At 43.5% G+C, this 19,523-nt stretch overlaps 1 protein-coding gene across 3 annotated transcripts in view; it reads left to right on the top strand.

Moving 5' to 3' along the window:
- dnk (deoxynucleoside kinase) overlaps window positions 1-19,523 on the top strand; it is a 76,010-nt gene that overhangs the window by 37,213 nt on the left and 19,274 nt on the right. For all 3 annotated transcript variants that reach the window (XM_050191221.3, XM_050191220.3, XM_055061965.2), the window contains exons 7-8: window positions 9,265-9,344; window positions 14,743-14,823. In XM_050191221.3, the coding sequence (XP_050047178.2) occupies window positions 9,265-9,344; window positions 14,743-14,823 (161 nt within the window). The remainder of the gene's footprint in view (window positions 1-9,264; window positions 9,345-14,742; window positions 14,824-19,523) is intronic.

Genomic DNA, 19,523 nt, shown 5'->3' with positions numbered 1-19,523 from the left:
GTAAGAGGGCCTGGTCACCAGCCTTGCAAAGACTGGCTCTAGTGCACTGCGAATAAACCTTGGCAGAGGGTTTTTGTGTGGTGGTGGCTCCTCTTGGTTGGCCAGGGCACGGTTGAAGAAGCACCAGTGGTCATCACCTTCAGGACAGTGACTGTTATCAGGGGATTCGTCCGTTGAAGTCATGTGCAACAGTGTGGCCTGCACTGCCTTCTGCATTGCAAGAACATCATGCCTGTGTCTCCTCAGAACAATACCCATAATAGTTTATCTTTTCTATTTTATTCTGGGTAAGTCGCCCCTTCCCACCAAGAGACTCTCCTTGGGCTTTCTTTTTCTCCACCAAGGTGCGAAGGGCTGTCCCCATTCACTTATGGACATGGTTCAGACAGTCTTCTTCTTTTTTTTTTTTTTTTTTCAATGTCTGAAGTATCCACAGATGCTGTATTGAGTCAGTGCACGAAAAGTGTGGCTATCGCCATCAGACAGAATCATTGTGTAGCGCAGCCCATTCTTCTGCAGGGACCACCTGAACAGGATCAGTGCTGCTTCAGTCTCCATTTGTCCGGCATTGCAGTCAATGTGTTCTTGACATTTGTGGGTCATAGCCCAGTCACCGTAGCCATCATCATCGTGGTCAGGTGCTCCTTGGCAGCCATGGCAATACCGAGAAAGGACAACATGGTCCAGCACCGGACCTGTGTAAAGTTCAATAATGCACCCCACAGCTATGCTAGAATTGGGGCCATGGGTTTTTCATGTGCCATCAAAAATGACATCCACGTTTCCTACAGGGTTGAGGAGGTTCTTGTAGAGGGTTCTGACTACTTCCATGTTTGCTGCCTCTGGGGCTGTAGCTGCTGCCTGGCAAGTTCGCACCATGGTGTCCATGTGTCCCCTGAAGGTCTTGTGGTGAAGACTCCGGTAGGAGAGGTTCAGATTCAGAGGTACGTGCTCGCAAACAATCGCCTCGCATTGTTTGTGAGCATGTACGGAGCATAGTTTCGGCAGCGGACTCCACAAGTGATAAGTGCCTCCTTGCATCTCGGCTCGCTAGGATCGCCTGTACTTGCGGAACGTAGCTGACTTGTGTTGTGATATGCACCTGTGTACATATCGGCTCGCTGTCAGTGCGTGAGGAGCATAGTTTTGGAAGCTGGTTTGTGTTGTGATACGCTATTCTGGGCATATCGGCTCCACGCATTCATCAGTACTTGCGGAACTTGGCTGACTTGTGATGCGATACGTGCCTCTGGATATATCGGCTCGCCGTCAGTGCGTGAGGAGCATAGTTTTGGAAGCTGGTTTGTGTTGTGATACGCTACTCTGAACATATCAGCTCGACGCATTCATCACTGCTTGCGGGGCGTAGTTTCGGAAGTTTACTGGTGACCATGGGTCGGCAACTGCTCAAGTACAAGACGGCTCGTGCTCACAGCACTCGTAAGCGAAAATTGCCGACGGTGAAAAAGACTGCTTCAAGGTCGCGTGGCAGTACTGTGCAGCATAGCGCAGAAGTCACAGACATGCAGCCGAGGACTTCACATGCAGGCAGGATGCGTACGCGTGCCGATGATGCCATTCAGGAGCCGCCGCCGAGCACTTCACACACGGGCGGAATACCTACTTGTGTCGACGATGTTGAGGAATCGCTCTCCGGCACTTCTTACGCGGGCAAAACATCTCGTGCGAGCAGCAGTGCCACCGTTGAGCTTGTCGTGCCACATTCCACATGTCGGATGCATCCAGCGATCGCGCCTCGGATGTGTCCGATTATCATCTCGGCACTTCGCACGATGTTGCTACGTTATCTACAAGTACGGGCAGCAGCATTCAGGCGCACCGGGAGGTCGCTGTGAAAGTGCAAGCAAAACTAAATTCGGTGTCGGCGACCGCACGGAAAATGGAACTGGCGGGTGAAGGCGAGGTCCTTGCCGGTACGGAACAAGCGGAGGAGTTTCTCATCGTTCAAATGACTGCCCTGAACGCGCTTCTCGGCAAATCTAAGTGCCATAGTGCTCCCAAGCAGGTCTTTCAGTTCTGCTGGGAACAAGACATGGATTAGCAGTGCAAATGATGCTGACGTGCGCGTTTTGGGGCGCTGTCGCGAAGGGGCGGTCATCGCCGCGAAAGGAAGGTCGCAAAATTTTTTATGTGAATATGAGAGCCGTACAGGCTGTTAAAAGTATTGGCAAAGGGGCAACACCTTTGACCGATTTTTGGTCAATAATGAACGTCTCCCATAGAGGGTTGCATCATAAAGCGTTTCAGAAACATCTCAAGGCTGAGTTCAGACCTGCCAGTGAGACAGCTGCTGGCAATATTTTTTCTGATGCTATGATGGTAGTGCGTAATGTTTACAGGGAGATGGACCCTACCTTTAATAACAACATAACAGGGGTTTATGATGGGACATAGTTAACACGTGGCCATACATCCCACATAGGTGTCGACACTGTAATAGAATTTTTCACAGGACTGGTGCTCAACTGTGTGGTCCTATCAAACCGATGCCATCATTGCACGCTTGGCCCCAAAGAAGGGGATGAAGGCTACGATGATTGGAAAGCATCACACATCTGCGAAAAAAACACAGATGTGAACTCTGCCAGAATGTAGGTTGAAGCAGCATTGACTCTATTCAGGAGGTCCCTTAGCAAACATGGTTTGCGATATACAAACATTGTTTGTGATGGTGACAATAGAACCTTTGTAGCACTCTGTCAGGACAAGACTTATTGATTTATTCCATTTACAAAGGAGGACTGCACTAATCCTGTCAAGAAAAGGATGGGGACGGCTCTGCATGCTCTGATCACAAAAGGCAAGAAAGGGCAACATCTTGGAGGGAAAGGTGGCCTCACTCAAGATTTAATTAAGAAACTGACAAATTACTATGGCATGGCTCTGCGCTACAACGACATTGTTCAAGACATGCAAAAGGCCGTGATGGCAACACTTTATCATATAACATCTACTGATGAAGACCCCCATCATGGCCTTTGCCCGTAGGGGCCCCAAAGTTGGTGCCAACATCAGGCTGCAGGAGCAGAGAAGAAGCCTCCGCCTCCTCACAAGTACCGGCTTGGAAAGCATGTTGCCTATGCATTGCTACCCGTGTACCAACGCTATTCTTACATGCAGCTCCTCAGCTGTTGCCTAGGGAAAAAAAACCAAAACGCTGCCTAAAGCCTTCATTCTGTCATATGGTCGCTGCTGCCAAAAGATAAAAACGCATCATTGGTTGCGACAGAGACAGCTGTCCATAAGGCAGTCTGCAAATACAATGCTGGGGCCCAGCGTGCGTCTGCTGACTATTGTGCAACACTTGGACTGCAACCGGGACTACATGCTCTTCGCAGAGCAGCGGAAAAGGATGTCTTGCGGAAAAAAAAGTCAAGCAAGGCACATCAAACCAAAGGCAGGGCACTCAAGAAACCGCGCACTGAAAAGGACAGAGAAGACTACAACCCTGGTGCCTTTTGATAACGTAAAATCTAAGCTACAACTTTGAAAGCCTTTTTCTCAAAATGACTTTTCTTGCTTCCTGCTTTGCTTGTACCACTGATTTCTTCGTGACCACCAAGTCTATTTCAGTTCCGTTTTTTTCCCTGTATTCCTGGATGTATTGTCCAGGGCATGACACTCTTGCTTTTGCAGTTTGACTTTACTACAATTAACGATTCAGCTACTTGCTCACAGCCTAAACGCCTGTAGTAGAGTCACCTCTTAAAATATGAGAACTAAAAGAAATTGCATTGCAAATTAAAAAAATCTTAAAAATGTCACGACCTCAACCATTCATCTTAGAATGCACAGTGCTTTGCACAAGTGTTCTATCATATTTGTTAAGTTATTCAGGCTTGGAACAAGGCCAAAAGGAGAAAAATATTATACATGAGAGAGTTCTAAAGATACCTTTATGAAATTTATACTGTAGTATCACAAACGTTGCTGATAAGTCTGCCAATTTTCATAAAAATCCACGAAGAAATAAGAAAGTTGTTATCGAATGCCACATCCCCCCTTAAAACCAAGGCAGTGCTTAACTGTTTAAGTGATGTTGTGCTGCATGTTATTAACCCGAGAGATTCATAGCCTTCCCTCTATCTAGAGGATATTGCTGCGAGCTTAATGTTTAGTAGAGCACGTGCCTCCAGACCCTTGTGCTTAAGGGTCTTAGTGAGGTGGCTGTGCGAGTGGAATCGACACATCTTTTTTCATGTTATTTCATTTTAGAATATGTTTTGTGGGCGTCACTCACATCACTCATCCTTCAGATTATTTTAATACTTGTATGTTTTACGTACCTTGTAGCAAATATTTTAGGCCTGCATACAGCCTCACTACATCCAACAGTTGTCATTCACCGCATCATTGACTTCCCCACACCTTATCTTGGCACTCTTTGGCCATCCTTGGCCCTTGCGCCAACAAACTCTATACATCATCATCTTCGAGACGTGCTGCGCCGTGTTATCTCAGAGGCCACTGCAAAGAGGAGTTGTGGTCAATGCTAAGTGACGGTCGCTGCCACCTTATGCAAAGAATTCTCTTTCCATTCACAAAACTAAATGAGCTAAAGGGTCACTGAGCTAATGCAGACCAGTGTATGTTCGTGCATGTTTGCGGTCTGCCATTAGGAAACTCTATGCGCCGTACTCGTGGGTTTTGCATAGTTTAGGATAAGCTCTGTCGGGCCCTGTAGTGCGCGCTCTGCCCATTCCACATGGTTGGCGTGTCTCATGTTCACACTTAATACTGGCAGTGTGGCCTTGGTGGGAGAGGTGTTCTCAACTGACGGCATGGACTTCATGCATTTGGCACAGTGGCTGTGTCATGGCACTCAGGAAACCAAAAATTAGCCTATTTATTAACTTCTTTGCTGTGTCGCATTTATCTATGTGTGCTCGTAATGCAATGGATTTGTAGCTGGTGCAATTTACTAGCTAGACGACCTTAAGCCTAAAATAAAATTGCTCGAATGAACATTCTGCGTACCATGTGACTGTATTGCTGCGAGTTATTTTGTGCCTTGGAGTTGCATGGTATTCTTCTTTCTATAGCATGCAGGTTGGCTCAGTGTGGCTGTGTGATGGTCATTATTTGTTTGTAAGTAGTTGCGTATGTGGATTAACATGCTCAAGAATATTTGCAATGATGCGCACCGGTACTTTAGAACCATTTTTGACATGCAGGAATAGTGCCCATGCAACAATAATTTAGAACCATCATTGTTGACTGCTGGAAAATCTGCTCCAAATCATTGGTGTTGCAGCTCCAAAACCTGCTCCAACACTCTGTCGGCCAATCCCACCACTGGAATTCTCTTTAATAAAAAAATTGTAATTGCTTCAGAAAGCATACAAAGCTGTGTCAAACTGAAATAAGAGACTTTGTCATGATATACTTTGTAGGCAAGCATGTACTGCCAGTGGCCACTTGTATGGAAATCTGTTTAGTTTTTGTCCCTATAATATGGTACTATGACTTTTTATTCATTCATATTTTGTTACTGCTGGCACCTTTTTAAATGCATGTTATGCTCTGGAAAAATTATGTGTTGGTGCATGGCACTGCCATACTGTGACGGCTATATTTGGAAGCTTGGTGGCCACATGAGTCTGGGAAACAAGTGGGTCATAGTCAACGCAGGTGCCAATAAGTGATACAGTATGTCGAGTATAGTGGCCGAAAAAAACACACACACAAAGATGAGAATACAGTCAAATCTTGTGAAGTCTCATTCTAGGCAAAAATACCTTGGTTATATCTGATATTCATTATAGGTATACATGCTGATTGTGAAAAATAAATCGCCATGAGGTCTATATATCAAAGAAATGCAAGCGTGATGCCTCCAACAGACCAGCAAAGGGTCTCCTGTAGATTTTGATGGCTCATTTCCAGTTTGTTGTGCCGATACATGGCATGGAAACAACATTAAATTACAGAAGAATCTCGTTAAATGGAAACTCAAAGGACTGCAAAAATATGTTTCAATTAACAGGTGTTCTGTTCACTGAGAAATATGTGCAGAGGTGCAACACTATATGTCACGCACCCTCTTAACACTGTTCTATATGTTAAGCATAAAGAAATGAACGTAGCAGTTAGTTTGTCCTGTAGTTAGGGTGCAGTCGGCAGCTACTAAATTTACTAGGCTTTGGTAGTTTCGATTTCAAGAAGGTGCCGATGACATATCAAAACAAAAACATAGCTCTTACTGCTCCAGGTTGTGACAGAATAACAAGCGCTCGAGCAGGGAGAGTATAAATTATTGAAGGGCACTCTGTAAGGCATCTGACATTTCAGTTGTCCTTATTTTGGTTGCGTACAGGGTAGGTGGTGTTGCCGCAAAGCTGTCCAGGTCTGTACATGCTGTGCATAAGTATCTATCAAATTTTCCTGCTCGAGTCTTTGCCACCGCTTTTTAAAGGGGCCCGCAACAATTTTATACTTGCTATGTTAAGCCCAGAATACATGGAGTGGAATATTGGCGTCCAGGCGACAAAATATGCCCGGCGGCTAACGTTCGCCCCTCGGCGTCCAAAAAATTGACTCCCGGCGGCTACCCGGTCCAATTGGAAAACCGAAGCCAGACGATAATCGCCAGCAAAAGTGACAGGAGTGCCTTGTGCGCTCACCAGGCGTCGCGACGATCGATCTCCCTCTGACTTCCGGCAGCTGGTTGGTTTTTGTGTATTTTTGGTTGTCCATAAAAGCACCCGTCGCGCGGCCACCATGCTGCCGTGCTGAAGCGCCGGAATGCGGGCATTTGGGCTAGTTTGGCCACGCACTTTCGGGCTCTCTGCGTGTGAAAGGGACGCCGTTGATCATTACAGCCGGATATTGAATGTTTAAGAGTACAACTTTGTGTAAACTTATTTTTCGTCTACAAACTTAAGTGAGGTGCTCACGAAACAGATATAATTTTAAGTGCGGTGCACTTTTCTTACCAACCCAATCGAAGGTTCCATGGCTCAAAATAGTGTGTGCATTGTACTGCTTTTCTTATTATTGTCTTTCTCGTGTGTGTGGTGCCGCCCATATGGGTTCGGGTATAGGGGACGAAACGGTTTCTCGTTTGCAGCACTTGAAGCTGCTTTTTTTTTTTTTTTTTTTTCCCCTCGCTGTCGGCACGCATGCTTGCAAAGCTTGGTTTTGTGCTTCTTTCATGAGAAACCACTCCTGCTCTACAACAACCACAAGTCCCTTTTGCTCGAGTGCCTTGAGGGAAAAGAGCGACGACAGATTATAGCTAGAAGCTGACCACGCCTGGTCTTGTGGCTGTTTGTATCTGTGTGGGCCCAGGCGGCACATGGAATGCCTAGGGCATCGAGAACGAGAGCCATTGAGATGCCTATTTCACGCCAAATACCGATAATTCTATCCTCTCCGGCTGCAGTAGTAAACGCTTGTTGTTAGAGGAGGCTTTAAAACAGGAACTGAAACTGAAGTAAGCATGAATAACCACAATGTGCTTTTACACAAAGTAAACTAAAGTCACAGTTGGAAAACCACAAATCCTTCTGCCTGCGCTCCGCGGTGCCAGCACTCAACGTAGCCAGACGGCACAAAGCCAGCCCGCCAAAACACTTGCAGCTCAATGAAATGTGCAGAAATTGTTTGTAAGCGCCTCTATGAAACATTTTTCCAAGTTGTTTAGTCATTAAATACAAATAACAATAAAAAGCCTATTTGGGTTTTGTTTTTTGCTTATCCAAAAACACATTCCTAGAGTCTGGCAACATGAACAGATACGCAGCGAGCGCATAGCTGCCTCCGCCTGTTTTTCGCTGAATGTAAGCGATGCCAGTGAACCATCGGCGGCGTCCCATCACGTCTATTTGTGCCAGGCGATGCTCCCCGTGAAAGTCCGCTCCATGTATCCGGGGCTTTATGCATCACCATGCATTCCTTGTGTTATACCAGGGTGAATGCAAAAGAAATATATGAAAATTGAGGCAGCCAAACAAAATTTATTCAACTTACAAATTCAAAATAAAGGCAGACGACAGAAAGAGGCATACCCTTTCACATTCTGCTCACCCAGTCAGAATTTATACGGCTTCCAATTGGACATGTTCAGTATGACAGGTAAGCTATAGTGCGTGCCATCTAGAAAAATCATGACAAATTGGCATCGCCGTCTCCCATAGGAGCCACTTGGTGGTGACCGCAGTTCAAGCTTCTATCCACTGTAGCTGTGGCCCAACCAAGCCAAGCTGCGAGCCAAAATGCATGTGCACATCTAGGATGTGTAATTTAATTGTAATTGGAGTTTTTTCCTCCATGCATTTCAAGTTGCACTTAGTTGCCAAGGGATGTTTCGGACTCAAAGGGGGCCGTACACAGACCCAACTCTGCTGCGAAGGCTGTCAGTCTAGCCCATGCATGTGATCTCACCCTCATTTGCCGATGAGGTCTGCTGGTAGGACCATATTCATGGAAAGCTTCCAGCGACAGCTTGTTATTAGCACATTTTTTTTGCAGTCCAGTAGGCCACTATGTATGCCATCAGGCCTCACTAGTGCCGCTTGCATGGAAGTTGGCTGTCAAAGTTGCGGTTTTGTGCCAAGTTGATGTGGCAGTAAATTTTTTTACAGCCACCATATTTGCACCATCGCATGTAGGGATCGTGTCCGAAAATTTGATCAGCATATGAAATTTCAGTTTTTTTTATACATTGGTTCTATGGGCAGGTGGCGGTGCCACAAGTCCAAATATGTAATTTACTTCAAGTAGAAAGAGGTTGCACTTTAAAAAAATACTGTTTTATCAATTTCTTACAGCATCTTGAGTAGAATTGCTGTGAAATTAGTTGTTCTTGGATTGCTGTGCTTGAAACTAAATCTGTGACTTTTGGTTGGTTGCCCTATCAGAACAACAACATTACAGAGAAGCATGTTGCTTGATTAACTAAAAAATTGCGCAACATTGCTCATAATATGTTCCTAAATGACCATGAAATTTATATCATGCAATAGTACAAATGTCTTTGAAGTTCACAACAAGGAAAACAAGACTGTAGACTTGTTGTTGACTGGCCTGCAGGACATAATAAATTTTTTATTTAGAGATGAGGGGGTGAAAGTGGGGGCTAACTTACTGCCCCTTGAGCTTCGTATATGACAAGCTTTTGCCTAAATTTTGTTCTCCATGATGAGACAAAACCTGGGAGGTGCTGTTGCTTTGTGTAGTAAGCAGAGTGTGAATGCAAGAGAGAAGAGAAAAAAAAAGTCATTATTTTTTTTCATTACACAGTCTACTTGAGAACAAGGCCAGAAGTTGCAATGGCCAGGATCCAGAAACGAAAACGCCCTGAGGAGGACCAACTTCCTTTTGTATGTATTATAAATTTTAATTACCTGTGTAATAGTAATGGTAATAAGCAGTGAAATTCATTTGTTCAAAGAAAAAATGTTGTGGTATATTTGGTGAGCTGCAAGAAAGAGTTTACTTCCACGGTAGTAAGGGCCGAGACATTTGGCCTGCGTCCCATTGCAACAGTGTTGTGCTTTAGGGCTAACAGTAGAAGCATTGATGTCACAGGAACCTTATAGAGGAGCTTAAGACTTCATTACAGTGTTGACTTCTTAAAAGTGATGTTAGGCGGGACAAAGAAAGACACACAGACAGAACTAGAGATGATGAGTCCCTATTTTTCTTGTCACTCTGTGTTATGCTATCACCATTCACAGCAAATCAGACTTACTTGCCAAAGTATTTCACTATTGACCACCCAAGTTGATATTGTTAGTCTTACATTGTTGAATACAGATTAGCTATAGGTGATGTAAGCTGAGGACACCTGAATATGTAATATTATAAACAGCGTATGCAAATTTTACTTTCTGACAGTTCAATAGAATACCCTAAACAGTGAGCCAACAAAGCCTTAGAATAAGCCTCCGTTTGATCTCAGTCTGAGGAAAGAGCCAAAACCGATTTCTCATAATAGCACAAGCAAAGTTAGATTGGGGTGTGTGTAGCTCTACAACCACCACAGAAGGGGGCAACCCTGCTTTTTTTCTGTCTGTTAACCCCTTAATTTTCAGTCCTCTTGTCACTTCTTTCTTTAAATGACACCAAAAATTTGTCAGCAGCATTATTATTGTTATTATTATTTAAAAAACTCATTAAATTATGGGGTTGTATGTGCCAAAACCACGACCTGATAATGAGGCATGCTGTAATGGGGAACTCCGGAAATTTGGACCACTTGGGGTTCTTTAATGTGCACTTAAATCTAAGGAAATGGGTGTTTTTGCATATTATTATTATTATTATTATTATTATTATTATTATCATTATTATTATTATTATTACTTCTACTGCTACTCTGCCATTGCCACTTAATGGACTCAGTGGGTACACTGCTGGCTACATTCCCCCATTAGCACAAAGCATATAATTGCCCAAGCATGGTGAGTAAAATGCACATGTGCAGTGTTCCCAGGATAGTGGCACTGTGCATTTGTTTCACAGTCGCCTTTTCAGTTGGGTAATTGACTCTGCTCTTTCTCTGTCCTTATGTGATGTGACATGCTGTGCTTGTGCCTCCCTTCTTCTCTCATTCCCTTCTTTTTTTTTCTCTTTAAGCCAGTGGGCACGCGTGGTGTCCTTTCAGGAGGCAATTGTCAGCCTGTTTTTCTTTCTTTGATTTTTGTAAGTTTTTGTGTAATAATAATAATAATAACAATAAAACATTTATTATAGCAACCGTGCAGCACCTAGAGATGGCGTGGCAGCACACTGCATCACTGCCACCAACAGCCAGTTCGGTGTTATGTTGTGTGCTGCTGCGTGTGGCTCGTTTTGGAGACGATGTGCTCATTGCCTTCACAGACCATGCATTCTCCCACACATGCTCATGACTGTTGCATTGGGAATCAGTGGGTACACTGTGTTGACATGGCGTAGAACTCAAGAGCTGAAAATAATTAAAACAAACACAAATTGGGCACAATATATTGTGTTACGTGCTGTAATGTTCACATCTGTGGTTCAGTTGGCTGCTTCAAAATCATCTTAATGTCTTTTTAAAGCGGTCAGTAGATGCTAGTGATCAGGTTATATGTTGTCGGTTTTAGATGAAACAGAGCTGACATAGATTCGAAACGTGAACACCCATGTACGAAGCTATATGCTATAGCTAGTGCATGTTGGCACAGCATTGAAATGGGCTAACAAAGCAAGTGTGCATATCACAATGCTTGTGAGATGCACAGTACATAGCATCAAGATTAACATGGGCACAGCTACTAAACAAGCGTAAATTAATATCTGTTGGCTCTGCCAACACAGTTTTGCCCACTGTTTATGCATACTGCATGCCTACTACTAGCTACAATGGTCGTACATATCATGTACACAACAAACGAATGAGTATGCCTCTGTTGAACAGGCTTTCTGAGCTGCAATTGTTTATAACTGAATGCAAACTATAGATGTTATTTCATCCACATGTGGATCAAATGCCGCAGTATATATTGTAATCAGTTATAGCAGGTGATGACAAGTGAGCATAACACTTGCATACTATAAGTGATAACTTAAAATTACAAATTTTAAGTAACTGTTGGTGCTTTGGTATTCTCTATTCAAAGCACTCTCTGCGACAACTCCAGCAGGTAATGTTAAAAGAACTGACAACTAATTTTCATGGTAGCCATTCTTTTAGTCCAATGGAAAGCTTGCCTGTTAGAGTGTCTAATCATGAAGCACTAACGCGGAAAACGCTGTGAAACATTTTTTTATTAGAATTTTTCAATCTGCAGTGGGGATATAGTCGTTCACTGGAAGCATGCTGAAAATGGCGATAGGTGAGCGTGATAGTGATTATTTGCGGGCATTAGTGGGAGGCACATGACAAGTGCAGCCACTGTAGCTGTGAGAAAGTATTATTTTGTCAAGTCGATGTTTCTGTGAGTCATGTTTTCCAAAGTGTTCCAAAGTATTTCTGCAATAATAGCTACGCATTTTTGTGGTTTCCTGAGGAACTGCTTTGGTATTTAACCAGTAAAAATGAAACCAATCGGATCGAAAATGAAACAACGCTTTTACACGTGATACACAGTTCAGCGTGTTGCCATAGCCAATCATGCACTTTTGATTTCTGAAGCATAGAATAAAGCGCAAGTGTCTAATAATATACCAACTGCAATTTTAAGCAATAATTATGCTGTACCTAATAACAGTCGACTTACGTACAGTAATCTCGGAGACTACATCCGAAGTACCAAGATTTCACTGCCAGGCCTTGCAACTTATTGGTTTTTGAGACTTTCTTTGCCAATTTAAAATTACAGTTCCTACTTAAATCGTGAACAGGGTGCTGGATTCTGTCACTGTAAATCATGTTAATTTCATTTCTATTAACATCTCGCAACACATATGGCCAGTTCTCAGTCCCGTTAAGTAAAAGGGGGTTACAAATTACAAGCACTTATTTGTTCGCCTTCTCTATGTTCTGGTGCTTCTCGAAAGATTTTCGTAGCAGTTCTCTGCGCAATGAACTTTTCCAGCCACAATCTCAATGCTGCATCTTTAAAGGTCCGTAGATATAGCATGTGGATGTGCGCAAACATATATTGAAGTATCTATTTTTCTTTATGTTAACAATGATCTAATTTATTCTGCTGTCAAAGCTTAACATGTGTAATAGAGAAAGCAGAAATCACTACTTCAAGACCCATTCATAATCGTTTAAATGGAAGATTGAGTTGCAAGGAACATAACACTGCAGAGCAGGCTCTATCTGAAAATAAAGTCTGGCGCAAACAATCTCGCTTAGTAATTCTTTACTTGTCATAGTTATAGGAATAGTGGCATTGTACTACTTAAGATCCAACTGTGACAATTATTTGCATATCTTGTGCGAAATTTTTCTTAAAGAGCTTTGTTTACAGTAAGTGTGCTGCTCTCACTTGCCGTCGTCTGCTGCAGCTAGCGAGCAAGTCATCTAGATGGCGTTCTGCCAAGGCTGCACCCCCATCACGTTGCACACTCCCTATAGTGCCTAGGAACAGCTATGAAGCCATTGTACTGGTGCACTTTAAAACTATAATACACAAAACACAATGTACAGAAAAGATAAATGTGGTAGTGAAAACAGTATGAGATAGAAGAACAAACAGGAGAAAAAATAAACTAAGAGGCAAGCATGAAATCAAGCTAATCATACAACATGTTACCTACACTTATACCGAACAGAGCAAATGAACTCTGAAATATGTAAATATAGGCAGAATATGCAGAAAATGCGAAATGCTGCCTGGTAGATTTTTCTAGTATGCAAAAGTTTACATGATTAAAAAGCTTGGAGTAACAGTGCCATGAGCCACCTTAAAGAGGAATAAAAGGTCTGACATAATACGTCTTGACTTTAGAGATGCAAATTGAAGTACATGTGAAAGTGCTGAGCTATGGTCAGCAGAATGGCTAAGGCGGCATTTGAAAGTGGATATAAATTTATACTGGATGTGCTCTATAAGGTCAACATACTACAGAGGCATACTCTAGTGTTGGAAGGCACATAGTAGTATACAGCTTCAGAAAGGCAGCAGGAAAGTAGAAGTCATCCGATGTTAATAATTATAATATGTGACCCTTCATCTTCTACCTCCTCTGCCTTCATACATCCCCCACCCCTCCCCTCCACTATGTGAAGCAGCAGGCCAGAGATTTATCCTTCAGGCAGACCTCTCTGCCTTTCCACCATTAAATAAAGTTTCCCTCTCTTTTTTTGTCCAACACTTGGCTCAGAGTTTCCTACACATGATGCAGCAACAATTTGCTACAAAGGGACTTCCTTCATGCATATAATGTACGTTCAATTCGCCTGCACCACTGCGAACCAGTTCGCTGCGTGGCATGGGACGTTAAGAAATTGTGCCGCTCAACTTCAGCGGTGCAGGCACAACGCAACACTCGAAACGAATGCCGAGGTGCACATTTGGTGCTGGAGTTACATTTTGTTCGCCTAATGTGTGCCATCCTAGTTGCTTTGAGAGGTTCTGAGATGCAGGTATAGTCAGCTTCTGAGGTGTAAACACACCATACACTGTGTAGGCACAGCAGACATGCGTAAACAGTGTTTCAATGGCGCTTACATCCATGTGCTGTGTCCTCTGTTGCGCTGGTGCTTCGCAGCTGCATGTCATCACCAAACTGGCACCATGAGTAGGGAGAGTGCAGAAAAATCGTGAACCAGCCCTGCACCTTTCCTTCACCTTTTGAAATGAACGGCATGTTTCAGAAGGCACCATTGCTGCATTGCTCAAATGAATGGCAGGGTGCAGTGCCTCGTGAACCAGTTCGAGTGGTGGACATAAATCTAACAGCCCTATTTTTTTTTTAATGACACATGCACACACACACACACACACACACAAAGAGAAATTTTATGCCCAAGAATATGATTAGGGGGAAAAAAGGCATTCAGTAAGCAATAGAAGCTGCATAGAAAAAAAACAAGCTCTAGTGTGTACCGTGCTATAACCTCGTCTGCTCTCTTGTGGACTGGTGGCGATTGTTGGAACTAGACACGACGATCAGTGCCCTGCACACTTCCGGCTGATACGAGGGCACTAGACTGTATAGGAGGCAATGATTTGGTTTTGAGCTTGACCTCACGAGTGTGAGACACTATGTGCTCAATATCTGTGGTATGCAGCATAGCAGAACTATTGAGTGTAATGATCCATCAGTTAAGTAAATCAATTTCTATGCTTTTGTCAGGATTGGCTTTGTCAAGTTCATAACCTTCATGAAGATTGGCTACTTGGTCGCTCAAAGTTTCCACTTCCACCTAAGGTCTTGGTGAGTATGCTAAAACCTTATCCAGACGTCATAGCTCACAGTAACTGAACAAGATTTACAGAAGACAGATGAAGTGTGCTTCAATTGGTTTTCTTTCCCAGAAAAGAAAAGTAAAACACACTTTATCGTATTGTGAATGTGCACTTTGGCTGCTTGTAATCATGTCATGCTGGACATAGGCATGTTCACCGTTCATGACAAATTCAGCTGGTCGTGGCCTCTAAAATCTATTGGCGTTGACCGCCTCATTTCAGAGGTCATAACTGGCGAGTGCAGTGTCGGCGTAGTGCCTCGTGCGTTCATATCTACACATTCTACACCAGGTATAGTTCTGTATCCCGAGCATGCACTGCGTCAGCACCTAATTTGGTGTTTTTGTTTTGGTCAATTATCCCTGCCTTTGAAGGGGGGGGGGGGGGGGGGGGGGGGCTGTAGCAAGGAAGGAAACACTGGCCAGTTGCCTCCCCACATTTAAAAAAAAAAAATGTGTGTGTACCAGCATGCCGCCTGCCCAGCCACCACCCCATGCCCGTCCATGCGTGCACCCCCTCCCGGAAAAAAATTTGTGATTGTGCCACTATTGCCGCATGTGGAAATAAAATTGATAAGCATGAATAACGGTATAGTACTAAACGCAAAACCCTCTCGCCGTCGTGTTCAGTACAAAGCCAAAGTGCCATAAGATCATATCGCGTCCCATGCATCATATGCTGTGGGTGCAAGGGAAAGCATGCAAGGGTGAACCAAGAAGGATAGTACTTCATGCGTGCCATCTTTCCACATACGCATAGGAGGGCAAGGGTAGGTGAGCGTGTGTCTCCTCCTCCAAGGATGTTAGTGCAGCGCGCCTTATTTTGGAGCTAATCCGCAGCGGATGCAGACACTGGGCAAGCCGAGATCGCTGGTAGCTCCACGTGTGCTTTCTTCTCGCGCATTTTGTTCTGGAGGTTGCGTAATCTCAAATTTTAGAGACGCATTTAAGCAATAGGCAGGCGAAGTGTTCATTCCCCTCTGCCTCCGCTCTTTACCATGCCAGCATTGTGGCAGCAAGTGTGCAAGTTCATCAAGTGATATCTGTTCATATTTGCCTTTGTGCATGTACCACCATGCTTGTTAGTTTAATTATTAAGCAAACATTTACTGCAATTTATATGGTCGATAAAACTATGAACCTTCATGTTGTTGTCAATACTTCAACTGCGGCATTTTACTCATAGAACCAATACTAAAAAGAGTGCATAATGGTTACCGAAATTTCGGACACCATACTGCATCTGGATCTATTTCTTGGCCATGACAAGTGCGCGCTATGTTGCAAATTTATAACAAGCATTGCAGCTGTGAACAACAGGTTAACACCCATCACCGATTTTAATGCGAAGCTTTCTTTGTTGAGTCCCACGAGTTGATGCCACATTAGTCAAACTGTATGGAAGGCGTCGTCCCATTACGGACATCAGCCATAGCATTGGAGTGGACACAAAAGCTTCTTGGGCTTCGCTTCATACTGCTGATGTAAATATATTGCCAACACAGCATGGAACCGTATCTTTGGTCACCAACCCTACAAAACTACATTTTTTTTTTGTCTCGTTAAAATTCATTTTTTTTATTGCCTGATAATTAGAAAAACTTTACAGCCCCTACCATGTAAGAAAAATTTGTCAGCGATTGTCCTTATTTAAATGAGAGGTTGAATTTCAGTATAATGAATTTTCAATATAGCCAAGTAAAGTGCCGATTTTACCGACATTGTTATACAGAGGTTTAACTGTATTAAATACTTGGGGGTAAAAGAGTAATATAAAATGACATCATCAAATACCACTACAGTCGACTACCGCAAGATGCTGAAAAAATTCCAAAACACATGCTGATTCATTTGGCAGCATTTGCCCTAACATGCCCCCAAATCAAACAAGCGCCCACTTTCTCTATGTCCAAAGCAGAAGATTAACATCTAGATAACATTACAGCTCCTGAGAAAAGTAGAAATCTAATGCATACCCGATAATTTAGCATGAAAAATGTGCAAGGGTCTATTATGTGTTGCACATTGGCGGCCGGCTTCTTAAAGTCAAATTTGGTGCGTGATTTTTAAAGTTAGCTCGTCGCAAGACATTCCTGTTATACGGCAAACCATACGGAGGGCCACGAAGGCGGTTTTGGTTTTGTACCCGATTGCCCCGCATGGGCAATTTTCGGCTCAATTTTCTTGAAACAAAAAAAGCGTGCACTAAAATCTGATAAATACCACACTGAGACAATGTGTGTTAGGGCTATTGCTTGAAAAGCTTGCTAGGGCAGTCCGAAAATGGGAGTTTTTAACTTTTTCATTACCATGAGAAAATGGTAGTTTTTTATAGGTCTTGGAAAAAAATTATTTACCACTACAAATAATATCCCAGCACACATTGCAGCATAGTATGTTGTGCCTTATGAAATGCCCTTTCCAGAAACATATGTTGCCAAACAAAAAAATTCTAGTGCGCAGTTTTCGCTGCCAGTTGATAAAAACAACAATAAAAAAACATGATATTTACAAAAACATTAATATCAAAAGAAATCCAGAATATACATTTCAACGATAAATAACAAAGGAACAGTGTCTGAAAATATAAATGCTCAGTACACTGCCATTCTTTGGATACAAAAAAGAAACTAAGACCAGTTCATTGCTCATGCCATGCGGTGAAGCAGTTCCTGGATTTTGTGAAGCATAAATGCGCTCCGGACTTTTCCCACACAACGTCCGGTTTTTGTTCGACTTTGCGGTCCTCGTAACACATTTTGCAGTTCCACCTTTTCGGCATCTTCTGAGGATCATCCGATGAGAAGTCCAAGGAACGTACTTCACCAGTTCACCTAGAGTCATGCACCTCTTCCAGGACCGATCGCTCTCATCGTAGCTGGGCAACTACAAGATTGTGCATCCAAGCATATCCGTTTGCATTTTTGCCGATTGTCTTTATCACCTCTGCAGAGAAGAAAAGTGCAAAGAAATTCCATGCTGCTGTAAACTGTCTTGCACTGATCCGTAGTGCTGGGCCAAGATGTGCTACGGGCGGCCTTCTTGGTGTGAACGAAAGTTTCTTTGCTGCCGATGGCAGCACATTATAACCAAGCGAAGTATGCACCCTGAAGATAATCAGTAAAGCTCTCAGGTCGTGCAGAAAGATCGGCAGATAAGTGCGCATAAGCAAGGAGACCGCTCACAGCCGTAAAGAAAACTCTCCGGTGAACAGCTGCGGATGTCCTATGCTTACTCAAAACATTGTCGCCGTCGGAGCTTGAATGTGCTTTGCTGCCATCTTCGGAATCATAACTCAAGTCCTCGTCACTAAATTAAAGTGTGGGTGCCGCACAGTTTCGAGCATGACGCTTTTCTCGCGACCAACCGCGCGGGACGACGCCGTGGGAGCGACTTTTGATAACTGCGCCGTGACACCAGCAGCGCCCCTTGCCAGAATTTTACGAGATAAGCAAAACCTAAACTCTTGGAAACTGGCTGAAAATGCCAGGCCCACATGTTCGACATGCAGCGGACCTTCAGGAATACACTTTGGCGGAATAAAATGACTCGTACTCCAAACCAAAGCTCACTAGTGGACAGCTGGCATCATTTTCGGTTGGTTATCACCATTCGGCACTGTCGGATGGCAAATCCAGCTATATAATTTAATTCTTGCCTTCATCATCATCGTCATCATCACCCTATATTATGTCCACTGCAAGACGAAGGCCTCTCCCTGTGATCTCCCATTACCCCTGTCCTGCGCCAATTATTCCAACTACAGTCGGATACAACTTTAGAAGAAAGGGGAGGCCCCGCCCAGATGACCAAAGCGCGACAGCCGATTGCCTCCGCGACTAAAATAGTCCCGCTCAAAAAATCGTGCTCCTGAAACGCGTAATTCTCGGCATAAAGACTTTTGTATTTTTATGACTGGTTTAGTAGAGCTCTCATGTGCTACAGCACATGCCGGATAGCGACAGAAAAATAACCCCGTGCCTTCTACAACGCTGCCCGTCGTCTGCTCTTTAGCTTCATTGCAAGTGACAAAAGTAGAAAGAGCAGCTCTGCATGGCTTCTGCGCTTGTTTACATGTACATGGCGTATCTACTACTCGTTTTCCAAGCTTAAAATGAATCAGTTGCTATTGAAAAAGTACTTATATAAAACAATGCATTTATCGCAACCATTACAAACCTGGGGCGAGAATACGGTCAAGGCAAGAAGGTACAAAAATGCTTCATTCATCGTTTTAAATAAATACTCTTTGTTTTAAATAGCATAAAATTTATATTTTTTGTTTGTGTTTTTACAATTTCACAGCACGCATTCTACAGCTTGTGCGTGCAGTGAGCACTGGTGAACAGCAATCAATTGACGGTGCTACACAATGCTCGAACACCATCGCTAGACGCTCGGCTATCTCACTGCTGAGAATGATCGTTCACGCTAAGTTGACGGCGACAAATCTTTGCGTTGAAGGCTTCTTCTGCAAATGTTTTCTGTTGAGACACTCGTAAGTTTGTTTCATGCGCGTACACTTTTCTGATTTCTCCTGAGAATGGTTTTGCTCCATCACTTCACCCCGTCCGACGAAAGACGCAGCGACACAGTACACAAACACACCCGCTGCTAACAGTACGCACCAGTCTTTGGAAAACTTTTTCTCGTCGTAACTTCACTCGGG

This window comes from Dermacentor andersoni, chromosome 1, assembly GCF_023375885.2.
Source record: "Dermacentor andersoni chromosome 1, qqDerAnde1_hic_scaffold, whole genome shotgun sequence".
NCBI lineage: Eukaryota > Metazoa > Arthropoda > Arachnida > Ixodida > Ixodidae > Dermacentor > Dermacentor andersoni.
The sequence above is the reverse complement of the archived record's forward strand: the minus strand, read 5'-3'. Positions and strand labels throughout refer to the sequence as shown.